Below are 11,513 nucleotides of genomic sequence, written 5' to 3' on the forward strand. Positions count from 1 at the left end.
TTTCCTCCTGGGATTCACGAATTCCATCAGCGATTCCTCTAAGAATTTTATCGGGGATTCCTCCAGCAGTTCCTACAGGAATTCCCACAGAAATTTCTCCAGGTTTTTTTCTAGAGATTTCTTCTGGAATTTCTCTTGATGTTCCTTGAGAGATTTCTTCTGGAATTCCTTGAGGAATTTCCCAAGGAATTGCTTCAGAGATTTCTTCAAGGACTCCTCCAGGAACTTCTTCAAGGATTTATCCTATAGAATTCTTTGTGGAATTTTCATACATAGCCAGCTCCTCCTGGAGAATAGACGCTCAGGTTTGTAGACGATGAAAGTTCACTCCGGGATTGGTTACCGGGTCTTTCCTAAGGTTGCTCGCGGTTTCCGACCGGTACCACGGTCAGGTAGGGATAGGAGTGGCTGGGAAAATGCTAATTGGGATGTGAATTTCGTAGCAATTAGCGTTTACCGTGCCTATCAATTGAAAAGAAAAGTTTGCACAAATACAGCGTCATAAGCATAGAGGATAAACGGGAGTCGAATCAGAAGCTAGAGCGGCTGTTCCGCCCTTTTTGCATGTTGTTCTAGATACGTTCTCGTACGGTAGAATGATTAGAGTAGGTAATAACTTGGTGTGGACAAAATGGGGCATTTTCTTTCGCTAACAAACGTTCACCACTTTTGCGATGTGTGTTTAAAAGAAATTGATTTTTATTCAAACTCATTCATACCGTGTGTACACTCGATTACCATATCGTTTCGCCTAAATCAGAGAGGGGGACTTGCTGCGGTGTAGAGTTAGCTTAAAAAATTAGCTCACTGCGCCCGATTTGTTTTAGGATTCCGTACGTTCTTACGGTAAAGGACAAGAAACACTCCGGGAAATAACTAGAGCATGTAAACGTGTACAAGTTTGGATTTTCAACGAAAATATACAGCTTCGTGCAAAGGGTAGCAAACTCGGAATCGTAATTTCTTCCTGCCGAAATAAAAAAACAAGCACTTGAAAGTGTTTTACAATTTTTCGATGAGAATATATTTGATTAAATTAATTTACATTAATTAATTAGGTTTGTTTTCACATTGCCATGTGCTTCACATCAGTTTGTTTGTTGCAAAAAAAAACATCTTACTTGCAATTTAGTACAAAAATCATTAGCTTCTATTTCACCCTAATAAATGGCCTGCTCAGGAAACAAAAATAAGTGATAAATTGCTGCGAATGTGCAATTGAAGCAGAACAAAGAACTCGAGGGCAGTTAGTAGCTGCTCTTTGTAAAAAAATATACAAAAACTCAAAAAAAGGTACAAGTAACATAACGGGAGGGGGAAACCCCGCTTGCTTGGATGGGTAGGTGTGTGAATGTGAACTTACTTAAGCCTATAAGTTTCTTTTGTCGCACAGTAGGCGGTCATGGCCTCCTGTCTGCAGGGCTAGTCCGCCAAATTGTTCCGTACTGCATGGAAACACTGCCTTTCTTGTGACTCAATGAAATTAGCAAGACGCACACGATCAATCGCTCCAGTTCCTAATTAAGTAGTAACTTAAAATTCCCACAAATTGTTCAGCTCAACTGCTCTCATCTCATCATTTCCAATAATCATTAATATTACTCCACGTATCTTTATTACCTTACTAATCGGCTGTTTTTTCTTAGTTTTCTTAAATGTTAAAGAGGTGCTACTACATTTAACGACATACTTTCGCACACGAAACACACACACCCGCGGATGAGTTGGCCGGAAGAGATCCGCCGCCATTTCTTACAGATCCTCGTCCTCGTCGGGCAGTGCGGTGGCTTGCGCTTCCTGCAAATCCTTCTCGATCTGCTGCTGCCAGTCCTTGTCCATCTTGACCTCTGGCGGGAGCAGGGCGGGCATGGCGACGAATTCCAGATTCGGGTCACCGACCAGCTTACGGGCCAACCACAGGAACGGCTTCTCGAAGTTGTAGTTGGACTTGGCCGAGATGTCGTAGTACTGAAAGAGGAGGAAAGCAGGGGTTTAGTGTTGATGTTAATTTTCTTGGATTGAGAATTGATGAACGGAGAGTGATCGAGTGTGCAATCTCACTTTGCCACAACTGAATCCCGTGTTTCAGGATAGAGTCTAGGAAACTGCAAGATCGTCTTTATCGTTACGATATAATTTAGCGCACATTAGCCCCTCGATTATGAATTGTAGGTCATAACCAAGTCAAGGGTACGCATCTTTTCAGTTTGGAATACGTTCTTCACATGTTGGCTTTTTTGTTGTTGGGGAAGACTTGATGTATGTTTTGTACGGTACAGGGATGGGACCATTCATTTGCAAAGAGTTACATTCACTTGCTATTATCTCTGTTCAGAAGCATGCTATCGAAAAACAATGTATGGATGAATTTAACCTTGTAGTTTTATCTAAAATTTTGCCGAATAGCAAAATAGTTCGTTTTGACTCAATTCCATAGTTCGGCCCAATAAGCCAAAATTTGAGTAAATCGATTATACTCACGCTAGGTAGATTGCCTTTACCCCCAGCTAAAGAGTAGGTAAATTCAACCTAAGATTCCCCTCATTCAACTCAATTTTGAGTAAACCGACTTTTACCCAAAATTGGCTTATTGGGGTCAAGGACCCCCTTTGGGTAGATGCATCTCTGTTTGTTTTTGACAACATCGGTGAGCCAGAGAGGGAAAACAACCTAATTTTGGGTAACGAGTTTATTCGATATACTCAATTTTGAGTTAAACCGACCCAAATATTAGGTAGTTTGGATTTTCCGTGTGAATAAACGTGCTTTGAGAGCTGCGATGCGACGGCGGTCAGACGCCAAACTCGTTTTGAGATTGACAGTGCTTTTTGGTTGGGTTTGGCCCCAACCAGCGAACATTCAACCATCGAGACAGCCCATCTAACGAGCCGCCAACGAACGAATCGGGACTGTATTCCCAAATCTGGGGCTCGATGCGGAAAATAAAATGAGCATTTGTAGGGTTCTACAAACAGGTGTTCGTAAGGGCCTGTCCATAAACTACGTAGACTCTGAGGGGGGAGGAGGGGAGGTTGTGGTTTCTGACCAAAGTCTACGCTCCAGACAAATTTCGAAAATTTTGTATGAACAAAAGTCTACGAGAGGGGGGGAGGGTTGTGGGTTTGAGATGGCCAAAAAAAAGTCTACGTAGTTTATGGACAGCACCTAATGTGTCGCCCAAAGTGGGAGACGATGCATTTGTAGTGTTCAGCACCTTTTTATTTGTAACAAATTCTACAGCCATTATCACGCGGAGTAGAAGGGTAGAACTATCGGAAATATAACTGTCCACTACCATGGTTCGAAGTAAATAATTTTAGCAAAAACAAAAACAATCGAAATCGACGAAAAATAGCTCATCAAATCTCGCGTTTAGTATCATACAGGCGTATCTACACTGATCGATTTCTTTTCATCGATTTTCTTTGCGGATTGTTCCGGGAAATACGACCAATAGTCGGATGATCTATCGGGGGAGCGGGACATTTGGCATGAAGTCATTTGACATAATCGAAATGCACCCTTCTTTGTTATGCCAAGTGACCTTATATTCTGTACTTGTAATAGTGTATGCTCAAATGGCAGTGATATTTTTTCAAGTTCGATCTTTAGTCAGTTCTTCCTCTCATTCGGGAAGCTATTCTAAAGTGAAGCTTGAAGAAAATAACAAGCTTTCGGATGTGAGCTGAATAATTGGACCGTCTTGCTTTGGTGTAAGAAAAAGACTGATCCACACAAGTTTCAATTTGCAACTAACTCTCTATATTCAGAATAACGTTTATATACAGGGATTGCTTAATTCTAAATTTACCTACAGAATACCTGCGAAACCCTTTTTTGTTCACGTGTCTCGCGCATGTTTTTCGCGTCCGCCTGCTTTGACGCTTGCTTCAGGTCATCAGTTGTATTCTGCTTTGTTTGCCACCACGCCGCCGGCGCCGGTCAGACTCAGCCGGTCTGGGTTATCCCGTATTTCATTTTTGTCTTGCAATTTACCCGGGCTGGCGTCACGTGATCGGAAGGATTGAAGACTGTTACAAAAGAGAGCCGGTACGGGCGGATCCTTGTTACGTCTAATTTGAAGGATCAGTTTTATTGCCGGTTAATTTCGTTTTGTTTTTTTAGGGAATTTCAGCTTTTGTTATTATTGGATAAATTTTGGTTAAAGGACCGGGGTTTTCCTAACAGACATGTTTATCATATCCTCGTCTACACCTTATGTCAAATGATCTTATGCCAAATGACTTTAAGCCAAATGACACAGACCCATCTATCGGTGTATTTCGGTGCAGGACGACTAGGACTAAGATCTAAAACAACAAAAACAACCAAAAATGATTTGCGGCCAAGTTATTAACCAATCGATGAAGAGAAATCGATCATTGTAGATACGCCCGTATGATACTGAGCGCGAGAAATATTTGCGACGTGCTCAGGAGTTGCTTTGACAGCTAGAAGTTCTAGATTGAATTTAACCTTCCTTAATCCCTAAAAAAAAGTTACAAATAAGACCCTGGGGTCATTTTTGACCCCAAACTTTGGACAGCTCGCAAAAATCAGTGGCTTGACCGATTTTGGATTGGATTTGGATTTTGGCTCAAATGAAAGGGGCACAAGTCTAGTTTTCAAAACCACCGGAGAAATCCTGATTCGGCCACTGTGGCCACCGGGAACCTTCTTCAACTGAAAAATGCCGCTTTTGAGACCCTAATTTGGCTATCTATAACTTTGCAACCAAACAAGTAATCAGGACCGTTCAAGGGTCACTGGAAAGGTATTCACGTGGACTTTGATTATAGACATTCAAATTGACTAATTATTGAGAACCGGTTCCGGAAATCCGGAACATCCGAAATATTAGTTTTCATCATTTCTATGTGCTCTAAAAAACCACAAATGTATTCCCTTTATGCATTCTATTGCATTACTTCTCTGCATGCTTCACTGAAATGAGACACATATTGTTTACGAACATTTTTGACGGGTTCTGGGCAGGTCTGGTCAATGCGGAACGGGTTACAGGGACTCCGGAAGGTGGTCAATTGGGTAACGACAATGAACTTCGTATAGTTTTCGCTCCAAAACCCGGCGCCACATGGTGCAACCTTCGTGGATTTTCATATCTGTTGTTCTTGTGATACTCAAAGAGATTGATAGTCATCTTCTTCTTCTTCTTGGCGTAACATCCCTACTGGAAAAAAATCTGCTTCTCAGCTCAAGTGTTTTATGAGCATTTCTACTAATATTTACTCTGCCAATCATTATTTTACGTATGTATATCGTGTGGCAGGCACGCTATGTTTATAGGGGCCTCTAATGAATAGTCATATTTGTTCACCGGAGTGGCCACCGGAGAAATCCATATTGTTTGTTCTCAGATTTTTACAATAAATGTAGGCTTCGACAGCTAAATTTTAATCATTCACATGTATTGTATATTTACATTTATAATTTGTAATGTTCTGGTATAAAAATGAACAAATGATGATCTCGATCTTGTCTTGCGATTTTCGACTGTGAAGATTACGAATTGGGCTCCAAACGTTGGAGCCAAGAAAATAAATTCGTAGGCCAATTTATTATGCAAGCCAGACCAAAGTTCGTTCAAAGATCAAAGATGATCTCGATCTTTCCAGGCTATGGTCACCAGAGAAACTGTTTTACAGCATAAGTAGACATTTAGCAGCTGACCTCATATTGTGTTTCACGCTTGAAGTGCAAAGTGTGAGAAACCAATCTGTGATTTGATTCTTTGTGATCAAGGAATTGATTATAAAACAATTACGTGCTTTAGAAACAAAAGTTATACTGAGAATTACTCCAAAAGCTTCACCAGGAATTTCTCCAGAAGATGCACCGAGATATTTTGCAGGAGTGAATCCGGGTAACCTTCCTTGAGGGGTTCATCAATAAATCATCTGACATTTCCGCGGAGCATTTATCTAGCAGTTTCCCGGAGAATCTATTAAAGGAATTGTCAGGTCGATCTCCTTCGGAACTTATAGAAAATTTATGGCAAAAATCCGAAGGAACTCTTGAAGGAATTTTCGGACGACCACCCGAAGAAATATCCTGAGAGACTACTGAACAAAACTCTAGAGATCTACTAAAGAACTTTCTGTTAGAAAGATTCTTGGTAGAAACCCCAGAAGAATTAGAGGTGGAACTCTTAGGACAATTCCTGATGGAACTGGTTTTTGTTTGTGTTTCTTTTTTTAGGTTAAAGAAATACACTGAGTTTTTTTTACGACGGTAATGGTCCCGCGTAAAAAAAAAACGCGTTATTTCAAGACCCGTCGTAAAAAAAACCGCGTTATTTCAAAAAATGTCGTAAAAAAGTCAAGTCATGTTAGATGTGGTGCTGACTATTTTACGCGTGTTTTTGAAAAAACGCGGATTTTTTTTACGACGGGTCTTGAAATAACGCGGTTTTTTTAGGACGGACCGCGTAAAAAAAACCGCGTAAAAAAAACTTCAGTGTAATGCAATAGAATGCATAAAGGGAATACATTTGTGGTTTTTTAGAGCACATAGCAATGATGAAAACTAATATTTCGGATGTTCCGGATTTCCGGAACCGGTACTCAATAATTAGTCATTTTGAATGTCTATAATCAAAGTCCACGTGATTACCTTTCCAGCGACCCTTGAACGGTCCTGATTACTTGTTGTAATTGTAATTTTTGTAATTTGTTGTTTTATTGTAAACGATAACCTTTTAGTTGTTACTTTACATGAGGTCAAGGATTCTGGCATAGGAAACATTGTTGAGGAACAAAATAAAACTAACAAACTAGAGTCTAGTTTAACTAGAATCAAAAGTAACATAAACAAATTTGAAGTGAAATTAAGGAAAAAGACTAATCAATATTTAGAATACAGCTGCATCTAGTATCGGTCTGAGCTTCTGACTGCATTTTTGAAGGCTGTGATGGTTGGCTTCTGCTTTACGTCTAGTGGTAGTCTATTCCAGAGTGAAACTCCGGCAATCAACGCACTTTTCTTGGTCGTTGTCGTGTGTCTTGGAACAACAAACGTCCTGGTTCGTTGCTGCTGTCCACGCAACAGATGGTCCTGGATGTATTCCGGGAGGCTGCCGTCGTACCCCTGTCGCATGAAGCAGCAAGTTCGAATATGGTAGTTAGTGGGCAAATCATGCCCGAGAATACTGTTCCTAACCGTGGCTGTTGTTTCCCGGCGTCGAAGACCATAAACGAACCGCACCGCAGATTTGAAACAACGGTGAAGCTGTTCTTTCAGTGCTTGAGAGAGTCCGAGATGGTACACTATGTCCCCATAGGTGAAAACCGGCATGATCACGGCCTGGACAAGCTTCCGCCGTGTAGCAATGGAGAGAACCGGCGAGAACCGACGGAATGTTCTCAAGATGTTGAACGCCTTCTGTGTCACGCTGTTTACTTGTTGGGTCCAGGTCATATTACTGTCCATTACGATGCCAAGATTGACGACTTTGTCGGACAGAGGTACAGTTTCTCCGCTAAAAACAATATCCGTCCTCGGTACAACCGTCCCAGTTTTACTGAAGATGATGGCCTGGGTCTTCTTTGGGTTCGGGTGCAGATAGTTTCTAGTTGCCCAACGTGTGATTGCATCGAGGTCGTCGTTTATTTTGCTGATGAGTTCATCTATTTCGGCTATTGGTCCTGAAACGTACATCTGCAGGTCGTCGGCGTACAACTGATAGTTGCACTTCAGCACGGTGGGCAAGCTGTTAATTTAGAGGCTGAATAAAAGCGCACTGAGGCAGGACCCTTGCGGAGTGCCATCGATGACTTCCCTCACAGTTGATGTCACGTTTTCGTGGCGAACGGATTGCTGCCTTTCTTCGAGAAATGATGAGATCAGTCTACAAGCGTTTCCCGAGAACCTGAACTCTTCACTCAGCTTGGTCTTGAGTAGACGATGATTGACGCAATTGAACGCCAGCGAAAAGTCTACCAGAACCATAGCTGTACATCTGTCATTGTCGAGGTTGCTGTAGAAGTGTAGACGTCATGAGTCACCTTCGCAAGAGCCGTCGTCGTTCCGAAACCCCTTCTGTAACCAGATTGATGACTAGCCAACAGACGATTGCCTGGGCTATCCAGATAGCCGGTAATTTGATTCAACAAAATTGTCTCCAGGATTTTTGAAATTGCAGGAAGGACACTAATGGGGCGATAATCTTTCGGTAGCGTTGGATTGGATTGGATTTAAATGGGTGCTGGGTACCCGGGTACCCTGTCGGCCACATAAGGGTTAACATCCTTGTGTCTATGACAAATAGCGATATGCAGAGAAGAATTGCTGACAAGAAACATTAGTCAGGGTCAGGAAGCTCTGGAGTAACATAAGACGATCATGATAATTTAAAAAAAACTACAAACGATATGCTTAACCCTTTGGGGACGGATGGGTCACATGTGTCCAGCGAAGAAAATCGACCATCACAAACGTGTTCTAGTTCAGCGAGGTTGCATCCAGAAAGGTGAAAGTGCCGAGTGTCTGAAGAGATTTTTTGCTCGGGGTCATACGCAACTAGCAGCAGGTCAGTGAGTTCCTACGGACGTGACAAATAGTGGTGCTGATAGTTTTGCACATATATCAACTGCTAGATCTTCAAGTGGTATTAATAAACTTAACTTCACAAACAACTGTTATTATTAATTAGATTGAATGTCCCAGTGTCTCGTTTTTTTGTATCTCCTCTAAGATCCAACTCAAGCCACAGATATTAAGATGCGTATTAGATCAAACTGTTTCACAGGATTGTTTTTGTATAATCTATGAGTGTAGATAGAATAAACTGTGCAATCTCACTTTGCCACAACTAAACCGTTTAGCTAAAGGGTAAAATCTAGGAAACTGCAAGATCGTCATTATCATTAAGATATAATTTAGCGCACATTAGCCCCTCGATTATGAATTGTAGGTCATAACCAAGTCAAGGGTACGCATTGGCCAAATCGGACAAACAGTTACAATAACACTCACCTGGAGGTTCTTCTTCCGGTGGAATACGATGGCCTTGGCTTTCACTTTGCGGTCCTTGATGTCGACTTTGTTGCCGCACAGCACGATCGGGATATTTTCGCACACCCGCACCAAATCCCTGTGCCAGTTGGGGACGTTCTTGTAGGTGACTCGGGACGTGACATCGAACATGATGATGGCGCACTGACCCTGAATGTAGTACCCGTCTCGCAGTCCGCCGAACTTTTCCTGGCCGGCCGTGTCCCAGACGTTGAACCGGATCGCACCGCGGTTCGTGTGGAACACCAGCGGATGCACTTCCACTCCGAGCGTCGCCACGTACTTCTTCTCGAACTCACCGGTCATGTGCCGCTTGACGAAGGTGGTCTTTCCGGTACCACCGTCGCCGACCAGGACGCACTTGAACGTTGGCATATCACCCTCGGCCATTGTGTCTGTGTGTTGATTTCGCTGAGATGCGGTGCTAGGAATTCACTTCTGCAGTTGCTATCACCTCAGGTCGGCTCCTCTCGTATCTAAAACGACAAGATGTCCACGATTAGAACGGGGAATTCAAAGAAAGACAGTGAGCAGTTCTCCCCAAAAAAGCACAGAAACCGGGGCGAATTCTAGCAAAGAGCAAACTCCAATCTGACGTTAAATAGCTATCAAGATGACACTCGAACGCACACGACCAAACGCTAACACACAGCAAGCCTTTCCTGCTGCGACTGCGGCGACGAGTCGAGAAACTTCCTTCAAAAAACGCTCGCACTCTTCCATCACAATTTTTGACGTCACCCCAGAAGCAATTTCCCTTCCTTCTTCTCCCTGCAACTGCTGCAATCACTGTGGAGAACCCTTTAACATCGAGGCTGCAGCTGTTTGTCGGCCTCTTGAGATGACCTTTCCGCTAGATAGAAAATTCCTGCACTAATCTGAAAATTTGACCGCGACCTCGGATGACACACGGAAAATCAATACAAGCACAAGCGAACCTCTCTTCCTCCAATCCAGAAAAAAAAATCCGTCTGACCGTCTTCCCGGCACCAGCAGAATCACCCAGCACTACGCCACTGTCCACAACTCACTCCAACGCACAAGCCGTCGAGAAAGGCGCGCTTTTGATCCGTTACCGCTACTCCGTTTTCACCGGTTGTTCGAAATTTTGTAACCCCACTTTGTTGCCCTCACTGAACGTCATCCCTCTCTCGCACTCGCTCTCTCCGTCCGTACATCCAAAGCTGATTCACACACCGTCCGTCCATGAGCAGCCGAAAAAATCCACACCGCGCGCAGCACATTCACGAAAATCCGCATTCCCATCGGAACCAACATCCGCACCGCGGAAATTCCACTGAAATCACCACAAGCACACCCAAACCCACCGAACAATCACGAAATCAGCCCAAAATCACCGTTACTTTCCCAGCAGGAAAAGTCACAATTTTCACACCGCCTCACCAGTCACTTACAGCGGAAAAATTCCTTCGGAAACACACACGAGCACTGCGATGAATGAGCAGACGGTCGAAATGCGAAAAGCGGACTGCTCCGGGCTGAACGGAAAACCGCGACAAGCACGACACGGGAGAGAGAGAGAGAACGTGCGCGACGCACACATTCAAAGCAAAAACGGACGATTCGCGGGAGAGAGGACAGACACCCGCCCGGTACCAACAGTACAAAAGGACGTAAACCAGTTTGTTAAACAAGTAGTTCAGGTTTTAGTTCTGGTTGTATTCAATCGATTCATATTACAGATTTCTGCATTCTCCTCTCCTCTCCTCTTGTTGGCGTAACGTCCTCACTGGGACAAAGCCTGCTTCTCAGCTTAGTGTTCTATGAGCACTTCCACAGTTATTAACTGAGAGCTTCCTCTGCCAATGACCATTTTGCATGCATATATCGTGTGGCAGGCACGAAGATACTCTATGCCCAAGGAAGTCAAGGAAATTTCCTTTACGAAAAGATCCTGGACCGACCGGGAATCGAACCCGTCACCCTCAGCATGGTCATGCTGAATACCCGTGCGTTTACCGCCTCGGCTATATGGGCCCTATATTTCTGCATTCTCATTGATGGTGATTTTGAAATACCAGAAATACCTGTGTTTCACCTCACAACACTGCTCTGAGAATATTGTACACAAACAAAATTACGTCCCTTTGAAATGTTATCGGCCATAAAACCCGCACTCTCGTGGCGATGTGTGAGTGCGACTTTCGGTTGGCGGGAGAGTCGACCCCGCGCCAGTCCAGTCGCCGATCGTCGGTCGTTGGATCGGAAGTGCGACGTGGTTGGCAGCCCTGGAAAATGCCGGTGACAGATGTCGATTGATGCTGCCTCTTGACGGCCGAGGGGCTTTTTGGCCAGAAACATTGTTGTTCGCCAACCCACACTGAACGGCGGCTTGCCGTGGAAATAGGCTCCTAAAGGCCTATCTCAATTTCTGCATAATTGGGTTGTTTAGTGAATTAAATATTGCCATTTTCTTTAGCCTAATCGAAAGAGCTCATTTTTCTTAGTATTAGGTGATT

General features: G+C 43.4%; 1 protein-coding gene across 1 annotated transcript; it reads right to left on the minus strand.

Annotated features, from left to right (window-relative positions):
• Positions 1–677: 677 nt before the first annotated feature.
• LOC109621276 (GTP-binding nuclear protein Ran) lies at positions 678–10,611 on the minus strand. Its single transcript, XM_062854403.1, has 3 exons — positions 10,449–10,611; positions 8,995–9,509; positions 678–1,968 (listed from the first exon to the last, which is right to left on the minus strand). Exons 2-3 carry the CDS (start codon positions 9,421–9,423, stop codon positions 1,753–1,755), a joined length of 645 nt encoding a protein of 214 aa, XP_062710387.1. The 5' UTR covers positions 9,424–9,509; positions 10,449–10,611; the 3' UTR covers positions 678–1,752.
• Positions 10,612–11,513: the final 902 nt, after the last annotated feature.

This window comes from Aedes albopictus, chromosome 2 (genome assembly GCF_035046485.1).
Source record: "Aedes albopictus strain Foshan chromosome 2, AalbF5, whole genome shotgun sequence".
Lineage (NCBI taxonomy): Eukaryota > Metazoa > Arthropoda > Insecta > Diptera > Culicidae > Aedes > Aedes albopictus.

Coding starts and splice junctions, on each gene's coding strand:
- LOC109621276 (XM_062854403.1), bottom strand. CDS start 9,423: ATGGCCGAGGGTGATATGCCAACGTTCAAGTGCGTCCTGGTCGGCGAC. Junction 1,969..8,994: donor ACCGGAAGAAGAACCTCCAG/GTGAGTGTTATT, acceptor CTCCTCTTTCAG/TACTACGACATCTCGGCCAA.